This window comes from Boleophthalmus pectinirostris, unplaced genomic scaffold, assembly GCF_026225935.1.
Source record: "Boleophthalmus pectinirostris isolate CB_2022bp ecotype Guang Dong unplaced genomic scaffold, ASM2622593v1 HiC_scaffold_8, whole genome shotgun sequence".
Taxonomy (NCBI): domain Eukaryota; kingdom Metazoa; phylum Chordata; class Actinopteri; order Gobiiformes; family Gobiidae; genus Boleophthalmus; species Boleophthalmus pectinirostris.
In genome coordinates, this window is record NW_026571515.1 from 29,827,455 (window position 1) to 29,846,530 (window position 19,076).

The following is a 19,076-nucleotide window of genomic DNA, read 5'->3' on the forward strand; positions in this document are numbered from 1 at the left end:
TAAGGCTAGACCTATGAATGACCCCACAGAACAAAAACATGATCAAGCTGTCTTATGAAAATAAAGCCAGGTGGAGAGAAGTTGACTTTACAGTAACAAAAGAAGGCTTTTGAAAGAAACATAAAAATGAAAACATCTGACCTGGACAAGCAGAGGTTTAGACAAACACTATGGGTAGGTATCATATCAGTTGACAAAAAAAACCAAGGATTGATTGATGATTTTTAGCATAAAAACTTCATTCTGGCACTGTAGATGTTGTGGGCTATTAAGTAGTAAGCAGTGAGTACAAAGCAAAAAGACATTTTGGCTTAATGACAATGGAAATTATGTCATAGGTGACCTTTCACAAATCCACCGTGACTCCACCTAAATCCCCACAAAGCCACACTCTATGTGTCTCAGATATATGACTGAGGAGCTTACCTTACATCACATAACGCTTGCGGTTCTTCAGAATGGTAGTTATAAACCTGGAATGCAATTTAAACTCAACATAACAATGGTTGAAACTGACAGGTCTCAAATGCATACTCAGCCTGTATGTACCCATCACCTCACACATTTTACATAGGAGGACAGCCGTCTGTTACTGTTTGTCTGCATGATGTTCTTATGTTGATGGAAGTGTCTGTAACGCATGTAAAACCAATCCTATGGCATAACTTAACTTTTAAAACGTAACAAAATCAAAATGGTACTTTGTCGTGTGCCGATTGTCAATATGTACCTGTCAGCCGTGTTTATGTCAAAGTAAGATGAAGAGTCAATTAATGAAGGATACTTGAAGGATTAGATTTAATGCGGTAAGTACATAATCTGTTTTGAACCATGGGTGTGTTTTTATTATTAAAAAAAATGTGAATACAAGAAACTACAAGGACTCTTTAAAAATAAATACTGGTAACTGTTGCTTATAAAATATGATGTATTAATAAAAAATACTTTAAAAATGTTTGTTGTTTTTGTTCTATTGTATTTCTATTTCTATTTCTATTTTGTTCTATTCTATTGTTCTATTTTATATATTCCATTATACGTTTTATGTTACATTAGTGAAGTTCGGGAAGTGCTCCATTCAAACACCTTCACATACTTTGCTTGTAGCCATGTTTTTTGCGTAGTACGCTTTGTTTATGCTTGTTTGCCAGTAGAACAAGATGGGTTACATCCAAATATGTACGATGTTTAATACCCATAAACATGATCAATTCTCCGAGTCTATTGGCTATGGTATGTTCTAATTGGAGTTAAGACAAAAGAGAGGCAGTGGCTCGGGGGTTAGGGCATTCGGTTCAATACGTTAAGTTCAGACCAGTGCATACCATCTTTGGGACATTTCAAAGACATTTCAACCACCCCTTTGCCTCTGTAAGAAAACATTGAAAATGTGTCACTGAGAGAATGGTATTGGTCAAAAATGAATCTTGATTCAGTTTTATGAGAGAGGGATAGAAATCATAAATACATGAAAAGAACAAGATATCAATGGCTGTTTTGAGATTTCTTCAAACAATACTAAAAGATACATTGTTTCTAAATGCAATGCTAGGGCACAGCATTAGTGATGTTACCTAGGGTCACCGGATGTTACAGGTCTTTAAGTTGACCCAACCAGGGCTGATCAGGCACATAGGCCTGGATGGCCTGGTCGGCTTCCCTGGGTGAGGGTGTATGAAGGTTTGGTTTGCTTCATGAACATTTACAGGACTTCCTGGTGTAGTCCGCTTGTCCTCTAGTTCTTTTTGAAAGCAGATAAGGCATAAGCATAATTTGAGAAATAGCTTCATCAAACCTTGCCCATTTTTCATCTGCCAACTTCAAAGGCAAAACCAACTGTTAACTAACACCTTTTTTGAGCAGAAACCACAAAATTACTATTATTGATATTTCATCCATGTCCATGCAATATTTGCAGTTTCATTTGCAGTTTTAATTGTGAAATATCAGTACCAAGTTGTAAATATTCTAAAGTGATTTAGTTTGTTTTGTTTTTAGCTTTGTTGCTCTGCCAGTTTCACAAGCCTATAATCTGATAGGTGCATTGCAGTTGTGTGAAAAAAATTATTTGCATATTAGACTTCAGCTGACATGCCCAAGCCACGGCCTCTTTGTTTTTCTTATCTTGCCATTAAAATATCAACGTTGGATTCAACTAATTTATTCCGATAATTGTGCCTGCTGTTGTAAAACAATAGTATGATGCATTTTTTGAAACCAAGGCACCCCCTATTTCTAATCATCATAAATTAAAATTGAGAGGGGGAGTCTAAAGTGGCATGCCCAAGGCTTAAAGGTGCGGCTCTTTTATGACATGTTGATACAGCCAACTGTTTGATTATTTTTCCTTCATTCCCACACTGTGAGAACTCCAACAGTGTGTCACTCATCATCACATTTCCCAATTAATTCATTCGGTCTGGAAAAATGTATACTGATTTGCTTGTATATGATGAACTGAACTCAAAGAAGCATTCCTAGTAGTAATAAGCTCACGTGACACTCCTTGTATCCTCGTAAGCACACAACATACTCTGCATGCTTATCTGTTAGCAAACATTTCTAATTACAGGTAACTCCCTTATAGCAAAAACAAAAGAAAAGTAGACTTAAGACATAACGTGCTACTGTGTATTTCTTGAGAACAGAATAGAATGACTTTATAATCTCTTTCATCAAGGAACCTTAGATATGATCTAAAGTGATATAAAAGAAAAGCTTTTTAATCAGATTGTCAAATCTACAAAACTTTTAGCTGTATTTTGTATTACGACACATTTGAACAGTAGAGTTTACTAAAAAAAACTTCTATAAATCATTGGAGATACTCAGGAACTACTTTGTTTAATTATGCAATATACTCTCAACCTTTTACAGAATCAGTAGAAAAGGATTTACCAGTTTGTGTCAACAGAAGCTCCATAAAGTAGTAGGTATTCTGATAACTTGTAAGTAACCTCCCCAGGTGGAATAGTGATACAGAGGTACTCACAACTGTTAAAATGAGTACATGTACATTCATTTTCTTAATGGTTTCATTTTTTGGACATGCTCTGTACATGTTCAGCAGTGTATGTAGGCCAGTGATAAATAAGACATGGTAACCTGAGCCACAGCGCTGCAGGGCTGTTTACCTGAGTCCAACCATGCTTCCGTGAACATAGAGACAGACAGATACAGGGAAAGAAAACAACCCTTATTAAATCTCTCTTCTACAAACATCATATATAAGTGCTTTCCCATACGTTCTGTCTCCATTTGAACCTATTCAGATTTAAGGTATCGGATCACACGCACCTATACGAACAGTGGAACAAACAGTTCTTTGTCGTAGCCAACCAGCGACCTGCAGGCATTGTGGGCTGTCTCCATGCAGTCTTTGCAGCTCAAACTAACGTCCTATAGAGCACTTCTACACAGGACTCCGACAACATGAGGACGGCTTTACTGCTTCTGATGGTAGGGTCCCAAGCAATTACACTTGTACTTTTAAAACTTCTAATATTGTAGTTGTTAATAATTATGTTAAGCATGTGACAACAGGGGTAATGCACATGTACAGTACAGTAAAACGGCTGCAGGTTGCCATTATAAAGGTTTATATGAATGGTATAATAGGAAGAATTACACCAAAAAATATTTTCTGTACTGATTTACAAAATAAATGTATGCATAAACATTTTGGAATGGATGTTTCACCTTAACTTATGCAATCAACATGTAGTTATAGATTTGGCAGAGAATTTGTATTACAAGTCTGGTTTCATTATGCCCAGGTTGCAACGACTGCACTGGCATGTGTCGACCCAGCATATAGACGCAGCAAAAGGGTAACTTGAAATGTCACATAATGCAACGTTTAAAAAAAAAAAAAAAAAAGACAAGGTTATGAAATCAAAACTTTTCTATGTAAACAGGAGGTCCTTCTTTCACGAAGCAAAAGACGATGGGTTTTGTCTACAATCGAACTAACAGAAGAGGACAAGGGGCCATTCCCAAAAGAAATATCCCAGGTACTGTCATATTTCTGCATGCTTAGGGGTCAAGTTTACAGTAGTCTTTTCACATATGTCTGATACGTACACCTCTATATTTAAAGACAACTTTTTGCACATTTTTGTTGGAAAACAAAAATATTGCCTGATTATTATTATCAAGTACTTCCAAAAATGTACTAATTACAGACATCATCCATTTGTGTCTGTATCACCCACCACTAATAGTGATAAAAAAGACTAGTATTGAATAGTATTTAAAAAAGAATAAGGATTAAACTTGGTTGGGACCATTTTTTTTTTTTATCAATTACATTTTTTTTAAATTGGCCTGTAACATCCAAGATACAATTTTTTACCTTTTTTGGTACTATAAGGAAGTGCTGAAATATTACATTTTATAAATTCGTAATCAAACTTAACTTGTAAGATTTATAAACAGTTAGATGCATCCAGAAGTTGCTAATTTTGCAGCAGAATACAATATATTTTGCTACACATAAAACCCTAATTTTAAAATCCATCATTTTGACCTGCAAATGCTAATTATTTTTGTCTCTACCAGATGTACAATGACCAGCTTGGTAAAGTCGCTAGCCACCTCTTTAAGATCAGTGGTTCAGGAGTAACAGAGGAGCCACTGGGGGTGTTTTCTATTAATGAGAACAATGGAACGGTCTATGCTCACAAACCCGTAGACCGAGAACAGAAAAGCTGCTTCCATGTAAGCTAAACTGCATAGTAAACCATTTCAGAACATATTTTTGCAGATATAATTACAATTAGTGGACCTTTTTCAGATTAAGTTCGACATTTTGGACAAGAATACTGGGGAAAAACTGGACAAAGAGCTGTCTTTTGATGTGGAAATCAAAGACATAAACGACAATCCCCCGAAATTTTTAAACTCAAGGATAAATGAGAAAATCAAAGAAAGTGTGGAAGAAGGTAAATATTTGCTTTAGCCTACAAGGCTAGAGTGCACCAGTTCTCTAATAAATTTCTTCATATTTTAGGTTTATTGCCAGTGCGGCTACAAGCAATGGATCCTGACCAACCAAATTCCCCAAATTCAACAATGGAATTCAGTCTACTTTCACAAACCCCTCTCGATCCAAAAATTGAGTTAGAGCTGATTGACAATAGAACAGCCCAACTTAAATACAGTGGATGTTTTGACTATGATGTAAGACACTATGGTTCACTGCAAAATTTGATAAATCACTGAAAGATTCTAAGTGACTTAAACCTGTATTTTTCAGAAAGCAAAAAAGTATATTATTATTGCACAAGTACAAGATAAGGGAAAGCCACCTCTTTCTTCCACGGCATCGATCACTCTCAATGTGCTGGATACAAACACTCATCTACCAACTTTTAAGGAAACTCAAGTATGGTTTCAAAAATGAAAATGCAAGGTGTAATTACAATTACAAGAAATCTCAAATTTTTTTATTTTTTCAGTATTTTGCTGAAGTCAATGAAATGGAAGTCAAAGAGGGGATTTTGAGGGTGAAAGTGGAAGATAAGGATACACCAAGGACTCCTGGATGGCAGGCCAAATATTCTTTCATCAGTGGAAATGAAGACGGAAACTACAAAATTGAGACAGACCCCAAAACAAATGAAGGCATTTTCTCAATTGTAAAGGTAATACATCTTCCTGTAGCATAAACTATTTACAGTTCTCCCAGAAATGCTTCTTAGCTTAGCCATAAGGGGCAGCAATTTCCCGAAATGGCACCTAGTCTGATCCCTTTAACTCTTCTAAATGGGTTTATAATGTGTTCTGCCCGCTCTAGCCACAAGTAGGGCTCGGTTTATTCTTAAAAAGAGTGTAATCAAGTATTTTTTAACTGTGATCCTCCAAGTAAGGCATTTTACATCTGAAATCAGGCTTTACTGCACCTTGCTCAGTTTTCTTACATTCAAATTGTTAAATATATATTTTTCGTAGACTTTGAGCAAGAAAAACTTTCATATTCCAAGTAAGGTTACAAAAGCAACTATAATAAATTATCTGCATGTGCATCATAAGACATAAGCCTGAGGTGAAAAGAAAAGACCATAATGAAGAGAGACTGTACAAAAACTGTAAAATGTCAAGATCTGAGTTCGTACAGTAATCCACATGATTAATGTATTAAGTCAATTAATACAGACAATTTTCCATTGTTCCTGTCTTGGACTATTTCACCTCAACCCCTGACTTCTTGTGTAGGATTTTAAACTTAGTGTATATTTTCTGAGTACTCATTATTTTTTTCTCATATATAGGCTTGGGAGACCAACTGGAAAATGCTTTAGTGTAATCTTATAAGAGACTGCTTTTTCTTTCAGGGTAGAGACTTCGAACGGACGACAGAACACAAGATACAGATACAAGTGGAAAATGTGGAGCCCTTGTTTTATTGTAAAAAAAATCCTGGCCCCGCTCCCAAACCTAACACAGCCAATATCACTATCACAGTAATTGATGTGAATGATCCACCTACTTTTGACAAAGACAAAACTAATGTACACCAAAAGGAAGAGGATCCACCAGGTAAAACGGTGTTCGTCTCAAAAGTCACAGACGTGGACTCGGATATTGCCAACATCAGGTCAGTTTGGTTGAAGAATAGAATTTTGCCCACAAAATAAATAATAAAATTTATTCAAAATGTTGTGATTAGGTTTCAGCTCCTGGATGATCCTGCCGGTTGGATGAAAATAGATCCAAAAACAGGAATAGTAACAACCAAACAGAAGATGGACAGAGAATCGCCCCTTGTTGTTGACAATGTGTATACAATCCTCGTTGGTGCTATAGATGATGGTAAGTGTGACATTATCAGCATTTAGTCATTCCCAGTCATCAATGGTATACCTGGGTAGTTTCAATCCAGAAGTCTACAGTCAATCCTTCAGTAAAAGCATGTTGGTTTGGGACAAATGTCTGTGTTAAATGGCAGTGATTATAAGTATATTGATTATGTTCAGGAAGTTAATACTGAAAGTCATTATAAGTATTTTTTGTCACATTATAGAGCCCTAACTGCAGTAATAGCTATTTGTTGTAGAAACAAACCTGTCATCATCTTTGTTTATGTAGGCAAGCCTCCAGCCACAGGTACCGGCACAGTCTATATTCACCTTAAAGACATCAACGACAACAAGCCTACCCTGCTCAACGGTTCAATGACATACTGCACAAACATGGACTCAATCCCAGTGAGGGTCCAAGATTTGGATGACAACCCATTCAGTGGGCCATTTTCCTTTGCATTTGATGACAGTGATAACAAACAGAAAGAATACTGGCAACTAGATCCAAACTTTGGTATGTAGTGACTTTTCTGAACTTGTAATGTAAATGTAGAAAAAACTTACCATTTCTTTTTATTTAGGTGAAGAAAGTGCACTCTCTATGAAAAAGTCCCTTGCACTTGGTAATTACTCAATACCACTGGTTATTGAGGATCAACAAAACATGAAGAACAGACAGACTCTCTCAGTAGTGGTGTGCGAATGTGGAGCAATGAACAACTGCCTCAAACAATCATCGTCACTGAATGTCGGGGGAGCAGCCATTGGACTGATCATAGGGTCACTTCTACTGTTTTTGTGTAAGTCATCAGAACATCCAGATTTAAAAATTATACTAAAACACAATATTATCACTTCAATAACAATTCCCTCTATGAACTGTTTGCAGTACTGCTATTGGTATTTGTGTGCATCTGTGGAAAACAATTCGATCCCATTCCTATAGTTGATGGGGGAAACCAGAGTCTCATTAAGTACAATGAAGAAGGAGGCAGCTCAGAATGCAAGGTGAGTTAATGAGATCTGCAAACAAAACTCAAACTAATCACAAAACTGGATAGATGACTTCCTGCTCTGTCTCAGGCTGAACCCTCGATGTTTCTGACGACAACTACAACAAATAATATTGCTGTCACAGATGGGCAAGACACACTTCAGGTATCTACACCCCCCAACACAGTCCAGTGTGCAATGTATGTCTCAGTATTTATTACAAACCCTGATGTAAGATCTTGACAGTCAGAGGTGTCGTGAGAATGTGCAGGCAAAGTTTAATGGAAACTGCATTCAACTTGGGCCATAAATAACTTTTTGTTGTTATATAATGTGAGTCAAATGATTGGAATTTGTTGACAGAACAGGCTATGTTTAATCAAGGATTGATAATAGACAATTTCATATGACAATAACGAAAAGATGAAATGCAACTTTTCTTTCCCTCAAACAAGATGGCATTTTCATACTTCAGGCTCATTATTTCATTTCACCTTTGCATAATATTGGAATTGGACACAGAGATAAAACATCTGTCCAAACTTGAATCGCGCTCAGCAGCATATGTGCCAATGAGCTACATCGCATTCAAGCATCTTTTGTCATTACAACAAATTACATCTTCAACATAAGTTCTAAAAAAAAGCTTTTATAAGATCTGAAATATATATATATAACTACATGTTTTTTCATTGTATGCCCAGCCTGGGATGCCAGCTTATACAACTGAAGAAATTAACCTGTACAACACTTACCAAGTAAGTGACTGATAGCAACATCCTCAATGTTTTTACAGATTTTAAATAACTTTTGTGTTTACTCAGCACAATTACGAAGACGAAATTGGCATAAACCAGGGACGAATAAATGGCAATGGCATGTACGACTATGTGAGTAGAAAACATGAAAATGAATCCTTTACAGAATAAGGGTGTGACATTTTACTACCGTACTATTGATATATTGAGAATCAAAGCACTGTCTATTTATATTTTCAGGACACGTGGACCAATAAGATGGGCATGTACATTGTAAGTACATTTATATTATGAAGCCTCGGGACAAAATGAGACAGATATAATGAATTTACTGCTTGTGAACAGGGCACATACCGGCATAGCCGCTACAATCTTCAGGTCAACCAGCACATTTCAGAGCACCTTCAAAGGGTAAGACAGCACTGACATGTTAAACTAAGTTTTGATATATGAAAGTATCTTAATAGGTTAATTTCTTTTGCTAGAAACTGCAAATGCTGTCCAGTGGCCAAGGAGAAGATGTAGAGTACCAGCCTCATGAGTACGCCTATGAGGGACAAGGCAGCCGGAGCCAATCACTAGACCAACTTTCTTTGGGCAACTTGGATGACCTGCAGTTTCTGAATGATTTGGGGCCAAAGTTCAAGACCCTGGGGGGAATCTGTCAACAGGCCACTGAGCAGAATATACATTTCTGATAACCTGCAGTCTTTAGAATGCCAGAAACAAGGAGATATATTGTTTGACAATGCTTGGATCTCCTACAAGATGAACTCAACATTGAGTGGAAATAATATAGATGCACTAACCCATCAAATGGGACCTTATGTCGTGTGCTTGTTTGCTGCATGAAGATGGACCTTATGCACTGGTTGAACTGCTGGGGAATTGTTAAAAATGGGAGGGTATGCAATTCTTAACTGGACTGCAGCTTTGGAGTCAACTATGGATTTAACATTATGGACAGTATTATGTTTCGCTGAAGCTTTACTACTGGGCAGGCAGAAACAGGGGTATTTTGTTTATTTTGTTTTGATAACTGATGTCTGAGTCCATATTTTTTTACAATGGGGAAATAAAAAGCTTTTTAGAAAACAGAACAGAAGAGGAAAAAAAATGGTGGTGATGTAAATTAACAATGTATAAATATATTTTAGATAGATTGCTACACAGAAAATGCCTTGGCAATAATTATTTATTTTTGGCTTTTTTGCCTATGGGACGAAAATATTGACTGGAGTTTAAGGAACAGTGTTTCCTACAGATTATACTGACTATGCTGACACAGGTCATTTTTATTTGAATATTAATTAAAAAATGTGTTTAATTGCCTTCCAATGAATCTTTACTGAACTATTTCAGTGCTCAGTAAGAAACAAGGCTATATTCAACTATACAAAATTACAGTTAGAAACTAAAAGCAACAACTTTGAAATGGCATGTGTTTTTTCTTTTAGCAAAATGGTTATGAAGGTGTGACTAGGTGTCGCTTTAAGTGAACATAAAAACGTTTTTAAATCATTGAGCATTTATGGTAGCATAAAGCTTGATTAGTGGACATTTTGCTGTGGTTATTCTCACGAACTGGAATTGTCAAACCGGTTTTGTTTGCCGAAGCGGCAAGATACGGTTGGCTGGAGCTCAAAATACTAAACCTGAACTTAAAAAACTTGTCATTGTTCAAACTGAAGTACCTGGTAAGTCCATGCATAGTCGTAACTCCCTCAACATGCGTAGCTTCTGGATGGTGCAATTCTGATAAGAGGAAAAAGCATGTTAAACATTACTATCACAATCATCAATGTATTTGATTAATATTTTCACTATGATGATCATGACTACACAGTCGTCAAAACTTGTTCATCATTCTGTTTATACATTTTTTAATAAAATGCAGTATTTACAATAAAATGTAGTATTTCTTTCTCCTAATCATTTATTAATAAAGTAAAATTAACTACACTTGGTTTGGACTTATGAAAATGTGAAAGGTGTGCCCCCTGCTGGCTTCAGCCATCGGAAATAACAATACTACTATGTAAAATATTTGTGGGAAAATTGCACAATCAATACAACATTGCAAAACATCTTAAATGTTGGACAAATCTCAGAGACAAAACAAAAGAATGGGTAGATTAAGGCCAGCAAAAGTTACGCTTTTGAATTTAATTATCGCAGTCTACAATGGCCCATCTCTATACCTACCAGGAATTTACAAGATATCTTTGTTGAGGCAGTGCATATCTAGTCTGCTGAATATCTTGTGCGCAGTTAATTCAAAAGAGCAGAGATTTTGGTATATTACGATGACATTTATTTAAAGATTTTTTTAAAACATTTCTCAATAAATAGCTACAACTAATTTTACCATCTTTTAACTTTTTCATCTTCTCCATCAAGATGTCCATCATAAAGCTCCCTGAGGTGTAGGATCAGTTCTTCAGTGTTCTGTCCAGTGAGAGCAGATACAGGAATAACCCTTTGATTAACAAGGCCTCTCAAAGTCTTAAGTTTCTCTTTGGAATCAGGAAGGTCCATCTTGTTGGCTATAATAGCATGAGGCCGATGTGACAAATCTGGTTCATACTGGTTTAGTTCATAACGCAGATGTTCAAGTTCTGTCCATGGCTCTGGAGAAGAGATGTCCAGGACAAAGAGGAGAAATCGGCAGCGTTCAATGTGTCGAAGAAAAGACAGACCTAAGCCTCGATTCAAGTGTGCTCCACGGATGATACCAGGAATGTCTGCAACTATTATAGTGTGGGAGAGCAGAGAAAAGTTGCATATATTCACATTAAAAAGACAAACCAATTGTATCAAATATGTTGTATCATTTTACATTTTCTAAAAGTGTTGACAAAAAATAATGAGAATTATTAATTATTGGTGAGTTTTCTTTAAGTAAAAAGATAATCTGCATCAGAATGTTATTGTCTTCATAGTTTTGTTTTGATACTGTTTCATGCATGTTCAAAATAGATAAACATTAAATAAATCATTTTAAACAGTAAATACCTGCAACCTGTTCATGATCCCTGTAGCTGACAATTCCTACATGTGGATGGAGAGTGGTGAATGGGTATGCAGCTACAGCTGGCTTTGCATTGGAGATGGCTCGTAGTAGAGAAGATTTACCAGCATTAGGAAAACCAACCTGCATATAAATAATAACAATGAAACAAATCAGATAAATTGCATATGTCTACTTGCACTACATAGACTACAAATTTCCCGAAAACATAGTTAAGAATATTATATATAAAATTTTACTAAAAATCTATGTCTTTTTCCTACTTTAAAAAATTTTGATCATGTTTATAATTAGGGCCGGGCACGTTAACGTGTTAACTTTGCGTTAACTAATTAAGTCATTAACGCCTACAATTATTTTAACGCCGTTAACGCAGTTTTTATTATTTATTTATTTATTTTTCTTGTAAACGTCTGTTTCTCACCGGCGTTTATTTTGAAAAAGTCCACCGCGAGCGTTTCTTTAAGTTTGACGTCTTTTCTTTACACTTTTTTCACTTTTTTCTGACCACGTGAGATGCAACGTGCCCGAGCCTCTGCGAGCCGCGGACTCAGCTGCGGGTTCAGCCGCGGGCACCGGCTCTGGCCAGACCAACCGTGCGCTCTGAGCTGAGCTTATTTCTTTAGTTCAGTGCTGGAGTAACTGATTTACCCAGATACCATTGGAAGAAAAAATGTGATTGGTCCATTTCCATTCCATTATATTAACCCTTTGTTTCCTAAGAAATATCAGTCCAAGTTTGTAACACTGATCTAGAAATTATTACTAGTGTAGTGTTCATTAGTCACAGCATAAAAAATATTAAATAAATATATTAGTAGTACAAACGTCCATTCAATATTTTTTCTTGAGCCTTCCCTGAATACCTTGAAGGCTCTGAGGGTTCCCCTGTGAAAGAAATGCTGTTTGCACAACAAATGTATGGCTCTTTCATTTACATTTCCAATAAAAGAGCGCTATACTCTACTTTTTAATTCATTAATTGATTTTGCGTATAACATGTGATTAATCGCGATTAATCGTGATTAATCACTCAAACTCATGCGATTAATCGCGATTAAATTTTTTTATTTTTGCCCAGCCCTATTTATAATTTTATTTCCTGGTTGAAGAGGGGGAGCAGAAATGACAGATGTAGAGACAATTCCATAATTGTTACCCAACAACCAACAAACAAGGGCGAAGACTGACAATCCGACATGACAACAGCTTTACTTTGCTGAAAAAAAGGTTTAAAAGAAAATTTCATTCCTTGTGCACTAATTATCCCTGCATTTAGGATGGAATTTTTAGTGTTAACTTGGTGGTGGTATTCTCTTTCAACCCTAACCCTAACCCAAAATTCAGCAATACTTCCTGTATTTATTCCTTCCTGTATGTATCTCAACTTTTTTCCACAAACTGCCACCACAGTATTAACCAAAGATACCAAACAAAGTTATAGATAGAGGTGAAATGTGCACTTTAAAAAGATTTAAGCAGCCCAATGTGCTTCACATGAAAACGTGAAATTGCATGTATTGTAAATTTTACCATCTTACTCACCAATCCAGCATGTGCCATGGTGCGTAACTCCAGCTGTAGGACCCTCTCCTCACCAGTCTCTCCAGAAGTGGCAGTCAGTGGAGCACGGTTCTCATTGGACAGGAAAAATCGATTACCCTTTCCCCCAGCCCCTCCAAAAACAGCCACATACTCCTGGCCGTGATCAGAGAGGTCTACTATTGTTTTACTATGTTCTTTAACTATGGTGCCGAGAGGTACCTATAAGAGCAGCAACAATTCAACAAACACAAAACAATAGTTGTAGTAGTAGTTTACAGCTTCTATCATGTACTTACTTTAATATAGGTTGGACTGCCATTGCGCCCATAACAATTCTTGCTGGATCCTGACTGACCATCCTGTCCTTTGTAAACTGGATCAACTTGAGCAAGTGATTTGACAACTCGGTCAGCTGGAGGTATACCAAATGATTGGATTTCAGGGCCTTGCATAAAATTATAATAATACTAAGTTGGCATTTTGTTACCTCTAATGATGATACTGCCTCCATCTCCTCCGTTTCCTCCATCAGGGCCACCCCATTCCTTGCGCGGTTCACTGTGGAAGCTACATGCACCTTTACCACCTGCACCGGCAACCAGTCTCACGTTACGATAGTCCACAAAGTATCGAGTCTGAGGGAACATGAAGAAATACATTAAAGTGTGAAAAATATTATGTAAAAATGTTGAAGTTCATATTAATTATGGATTTGAACATGAAGATAATGCAACAACCAATTCTCTTAATGAGACTTTACAATATGGTTTGAGAAATAAGTGTCCCATAATAATATTAATAGTAGTAGTAGTAGTAGTACAAATAGGCAGGGCTTAACTACATTTCTCATGATTTTGAAGGTAAAAGATATATTTGCGAAATTGAGGATTACTAAACTATGAAGTAAATATAGTAATACTAATGCATTTATAAACATAAAATTCAACCTTTCTAGAATTTTGTATGTATGCTTGCAATAGATACTTGGTGGCCCCATCATCCTTCTCCAACATGACAAACTGCAGTCAAGGAAAATATAACCTTATTGTTTTATGGTTGATAAAGATATTATACAGCAGTAATCATTTTAGATAAACTATTGCAATTAAAATGCCTTTCATTCAGTCAGGTTGGGAATCATTGGGAAGCTGGTGAACATTAACTCATGTTATGCCAAATTAGGCTGTTAATCGTGGACAAGACTGAAAACTCACCAGTTTCTTCTCAGACAGCTGTTGTTTTTTTGGGTCTTTCCGAGGTTTGGCACACAGGATGCGGTTCGTGCTGAATTCCCTGACTGCTCTGGACAACCCGAGCCTGCATACCGCTAAAAATCTACTTCTACCGTCCGTAAAACACGTTAGATGTTTTCCTCTCACAGATAAAAGGTTAGGATTTAGGTTGTCAAAAATCGACAACCACCAACGACATCTCACCTTTCCAAACATCGGAGCGGATTTGTCATTAGCTAACTTAGTGGTTCAGTAGTTAGCAGTTAGCTTGCTTAAAGTCAAACGTCTTTACAATATGTATTTTGAAGGTACAGCTCTCAACTTTGAAAATTATTATTTAAAAAATCTTATAAGAGTAATCTCAAAAGACAGTGTGTTTTGTCATAGAAGTACAATAAGACCGGTCTTGGTTTTATCCTCACGGTGTTAACAAACTACTGCCTACTGTTCGCCACCATGCTTGCGCCTACGGATACTAAGAGGGACATTTGGCATTTGTTTTGCGTTATACTGCCACCTTGTGTTCAGATCAGTCAGGCTAATGGTTTAGCTCTGTCAATGGGAATTTTCGTATGTGTAAATCGGGTGAGATTTAGCATTCTTTGATTTGTGTAGATTTATACAGAACGATGTGATGCTTTGGGCTAAACACACATAGATGAGCCAGGGACCCTCATCTTTGATCTTGTATGTTTGTACTTTACTGTACTGTTCTATTCCCACAAACTGCCACTGAACTGATGTAAACCTAGGCTATGTTAAATATTTACCACAGGTTCCATCTCAACAAACCAAGTCATAATTAAAACACAAAAGACTTTCAGTATTGATTAGATTAAATGATGCATTGGTTTAATTCACGGTATCAAATGTTTTTTTTTTTTTTTTTTTTTTGTTTTTTTTTGTAGCCTGTATATTGTGTAAAGAATGTAACAGTAAAATGAACAATTTAAGATTCACTTTGCAGATGTTTAAATGTCTTTAATTAATTGAGATAATCTGACTGGAAACCTGCAGAAGCCAAACTGATACATTGCACTCTTGATTTCTAGATCAGCCTGAGACAGCTCCCGCCTGTACCATCATGTATTGTTTTGTTTTAGTTCTGTGCATTCTTCTTCAAACCACCATGCTGTCATGGGGTTGGTCTAAAGGCTTCAGGTCCTTCTTGCTGTGAGACTAGTGTGCTATTCCACTTACCTATCTCTGTTTTGTAAATATCTGGGCGTAAAGATGTGCTTCAGCTCCTCCCACATCTAAAGTTCATTCTGCACCTAACTGTGACCTCTGTGGCATCAAAGGTCATGAATTTGTCTCTATTCTCTTGGACCAATACCTGCTCTGGTTTGTAGACATATAATGGGCTTAAGGGCTTGAGAAGATACTAGGATTGATCAGGTAGTTTGAATGAAAATATCTTAGAGCACTATACGGTATCTATGGTATGTGTGCAAACTTGGACATAGCTTTTACTAAGGACAAACTGCTGTTGTCGTGAAATCAAAAATGAGGTTTATTAATGTGTGATAAAACCATCTACAAATCAATGATACAGCTTAGTCAAACACTGACACTGAATGCTGCTAATAACCGCCTTTTTTTAAATTTTCACTGGTGACTGTTGCTCGGAGATATGGGAGACATTAGGGAACATTTCTTTCAGGTTGGTGGAAAGGGCCTCTGTTGGTTTGACAGTCTCACCTCAGTAGACACATCCTGTAAAATGCAGCTAGGGTTTTTCACAGAGGTTAGCAGTTTGATCAAACTTTTTATATGTAATGCTAGCTATGGGCCTCTATCTTTACAATGTAACAATAACAACATAATATCATACCTTATCTAACTTTTTATTGTATTTTTGTTTGTTTTTTCTACAAACTTACACACAATAATAACAACAACAACAACACCAGACTAAACTTATCTAATGTTTCCTTTTGTGTTTTTGTTACACACTCACACAAACTATGCACAACACAATAATAATAACACCAAACTAAACATTTATTTTTTGGATACCCCTACCCCACACACACTAACACACCAGCTAAACATTTTGCATGTTGTCCTTGACTATAAGGTATTTTGGTGTAGACCTTATGGGCTATTCTTTTATTTCATCTTTCATGCGTTTACAAGAAACAGAGCTTTGAACCTATGGGTCAGTGGTGCAACCCAACTCATGGGTCGGTCTTAGTCATACGTGTGTTTAGTCCTGGTTTAATCCGACGTTAGTCCAAGTTTAGTCCTGGTTTAGTCACGGTTTAATCTGGGTTTAGTCCTGGTTAAGTCCTGGGTTAGTCCTGGTTTAATCCAGATTTAGTCCTGGTTCAATTCTGGGTTAGTCCAGGTTTTGGGGGTATTTTTAGTTTAAAGTTTTTTGGTATACTTTTGGCTTTTTTGAGTTTGTTTTGTTCTTGTTTCACTCTAACACACAATTACACATTATTTACATAATAACGTCATACTAAATTTATCTAACTTTTTTTTTTTTTTTTTTTTTTTTTAGGTTACAACACTATTTACATGCTACTATACAAGGGATATGTCAAACTACTGGAATGTGGTCTCCCAGCTCCACTCCTGTTCCTTCAAAGAAACAAAGAGACAGAAAGAATTGGTTGTTAACAAAAGGAGTACTTGGGTTTCCAGATGGAATTGGCCTCTGTGCTATACCTTTCCCAGTTCTTCCAGCTCAGCTCCTCCTCTTGCAAGTCAGCCTCCATCTGTACCACCCAGTCCGGCGTAGGTCGAGGGAACATTGGCGCAGGCTCCACTTCCACCTGTGGGACAAGAGGGGTGAGGTTAGGGCTTGGGGCATAGTCAGAAGCAGGTAATGTCTCAAGGACCTGCAGTACAAGGAACACTGCACTTTGACATATCTCAAATACAATTTGTCTAAAAGCTCAGCTCAAGGCAGAATTTGTATTAAAATACAAAGCTTATCAGTCATGACTAGAGAGAGAGAGAAAAGAGAAAGAGAGAGAGAAAGAGATAGAGAGAGAGAGACTTTATTGATCTGAGGGAAATTCAAGTTGCTGCAGCAAACTGTTGTACATTTTCACTGTGCTTCTCAGTGCTCTTTGAGGGTCTCAGTAAAAGATCTGAGTGCAGTTTGACAGGAGGACTGGTCAGGAGACACGCGGCTACGCGCACTTGGCTCAAAGCGCAAAGATACGGCCAAGCAATAAAACAACGAAAAACTAATCTGTGTGACAATTTGGACATTTTTATGAATGGACAGGAGCAGTAGGCATTCATTACTACCTGTCGCCAAAAAGGAGAATGCGCTGTGAAGCTCAGCGTGTTGCGAGAGTGAAGCTTTGGCGGGCTCGCAGTCAGACAGCGGCACTGGAAGTATCAGTAATGAGTTAGGAATTTGGATATTTTTATGGATAAGGGCTAAAGGATTGAAATTTTACCTGGTCATGGAGAACATGGCTTACACAGGGACCCAAACATGCGTGTGTCCCTTATGTGCGTAAAGCTCTGCGCGCTGTAATGACACGAGAGGCGGTTGCATAGTTTTAGTTCAGTCCTGGTTTAGTCTTGGTTTAGTCCTGGTTCATTCCTGGTTTAGACCTGGTTCAGTCCGTATGCGGCGCAAAAGTCCGGCATTTCGATCGCTGTTTCTTTTGGGACGCGCACTTCTGCGTAATGCGCCTTATAATGCGGTGCGCCTTAAGTATGAAAATAGACTCGATGATACAGCGCCTTATAATCTGGTGCGCTTTGCTTGACAGTGGTCGGAGTGTTTGTAGAAGAGCTGGTATCGCAGAATATTAAGTGCACACAATCATAATAAGTTCAGTTGTGGTGGTTGCAGGTTGTTTCAGTAGTTAAGTTGGTGAGTTGGTAGAGATGATTAGCCAAACCACACCTGTGAGGATATCCACGAACAGCCAAACTCCCGCTCTTGTTATATTGCTTATTACAGAATGTTGTGTAGGCACCATAAAAACATAATACTGTACATAATAACTACACAATAACAACAGCAACGTCTATGATGACTATAATAATAATAGTTCAAGGTTATATAGCACATTACCATACATGCTGCATAATAACACTGTCAGTATACTGGTGGAAAACCAAGTCCATGTGTACTGCAGTTTGTGTATAGTGATTAAAAACTGTAAGGATTTTCAGAATTGAATTATAATTTTCTTTATTATGTCTTAAACCGGCTCAGACAATTTTGTTTCTCTTGCTATGTTCTTTGCACACTGTTCTTTGGTTGTTTGATTTTTTTTTCCTTAAACCCTCACGCTCTCCTCGGGATCACATTGACCCGAAGACATTTTTTTCCCTTCCCGCTCTATTGGGGCGGGTCAGTCAGACCCAAAAATGTATTTTCTCACCTGGCGAGAATTTATTTGAAAATAAATTTGTGGGTCTGATTGACCCGCCCCAAGAGAGCGGGAAGGAAAAATATTTTTCTTCGGGTCAATGTGACCCCGAGGAGAGCGTGAGGATTAAATGTCAGCACCTATTGTTTGGCATGTATTTGAGTTTTTTCCCCTCATATTAATTGTTTTGCAATGATGAAATTTCTGAGTTGCCACTAAATGTTTGCATTTTTGACACTTTATTAAAAGTGTCACTTTATTAAAAGTGTCAAAATAAGATCATTGTGTGTAATGGCTGCACTGTTGCTGTCGTGCCAGACTATGGGTCTATATATTTTCCTGCATTTTTGTCCTTGGCCAAT

At 37.1% G+C, this 19,076-nt stretch overlaps 3 protein-coding genes across 9 annotated transcripts in view; 1 reads left to right on the forward strand and 2 right to left on the reverse strand.

Moving 5' to 3' along the window:
- The window catches only part of zmp:0000000926 (ataxin-1), a 59,941-nt gene extending 49,030 nt beyond the window's left edge, over positions 1-10,911 (reverse strand). For all 7 annotated transcript variants that reach the window (XM_055165517.1, XM_055165514.1, XM_055165508.1 and 4 more), the window contains exon 1: positions 10,249-10,911. The gene's annotated coding sequence lies outside the window, so the exon portion shown is untranslated. The remainder of the gene's footprint in view (positions 1-10,248) is intronic.
- On the forward strand, positions 3,313-9,252 carry cdh26.1 (cadherin 26, tandem duplicate 1). Its single transcript, XM_020929968.2, has 19 exons — positions 3,313-3,459; positions 3,777-3,830; positions 3,918-4,013; positions 4,561-4,719; positions 4,796-4,943; positions 5,012-5,181; positions 5,258-5,386; positions 5,460-5,645; positions 6,336-6,598; positions 6,671-6,813; positions 7,090-7,317; positions 7,385-7,603; positions 7,693-7,811; positions 7,887-7,961; positions 8,501-8,554; positions 8,621-8,686; positions 8,795-8,827; positions 8,900-8,965; positions 9,040-9,252. The coding sequence occupies exons 1-19, from the start codon at positions 3,433-3,435 to the stop codon at positions 9,250-9,252; spliced, it is 2,448 nt and encodes an 815-aa protein (XP_020785627.2). The 5' UTR covers positions 3,313-3,432.
- mtg2 (mitochondrial ribosome-associated GTPase 2) lies at positions 7,717-14,821 on the reverse strand. Its single transcript, XM_055165519.1, has 7 exons — positions 14,345-14,821; positions 13,618-13,765; positions 13,427-13,542; positions 13,131-13,349; positions 11,570-11,708; positions 10,923-11,304; positions 7,717-10,309 (listed from the first exon to the last, which is right to left on the reverse strand). Coding segments are annotated over exons 1-7 (1,239 nt in total). The 5' UTR covers positions 14,579-14,821; the 3' UTR covers positions 7,717-10,308.
- Between the last annotated feature and the right edge of the window lie 4,255 nt (positions 14,822-19,076).

What these genes read in the sequence shown, in the direction of transcription:
- cdh26.1 (XM_020929968.2), top strand. Translation starts at nt 3,433, where the DNA reads ATGAGGACGGCTTTACTGCTTCTGATG. An exon ending in CATATAGACGCAGCAAAAGG is followed by an intron (nt 3,831 to 3,917) that starts GTAACTTGAAAT and finishes CTATGTAAACAG; the next exon opens with GAGGTCCTTCTTTCACGAAG. An exon ending in CGTTGGTGCTATAGATGATG is followed by an intron (nt 6,814 to 7,089) that starts GTAAGTGTGACA and finishes TTGTTTATGTAG; the next exon opens with GCAAGCCTCCAGCCACAGGT.
- mtg2 (XM_055165519.1), bottom strand. Translation starts at nt 14,578, where the DNA reads ATGTTTGGAAAGGTGAGATGTCGTTGGTGGTTGTCGATTTTTGACAAC. An exon ending in AGCTGTCTGAGAAGAAACTG is followed by an intron (nt 13,766 to 14,344) that starts GTGAGTTTTCAG and finishes ATGTTCCCTCAG; the next exon opens with ACTCGATACTTTGTGGACTA. An exon ending in CCATGGCACATGCTGGATTG is followed by an intron (nt 11,709 to 13,130) that starts GTGAGTAAGATG and finishes ATTTATATGCAG; the next exon opens with GTTGGTTTTCCTAATGCTGG.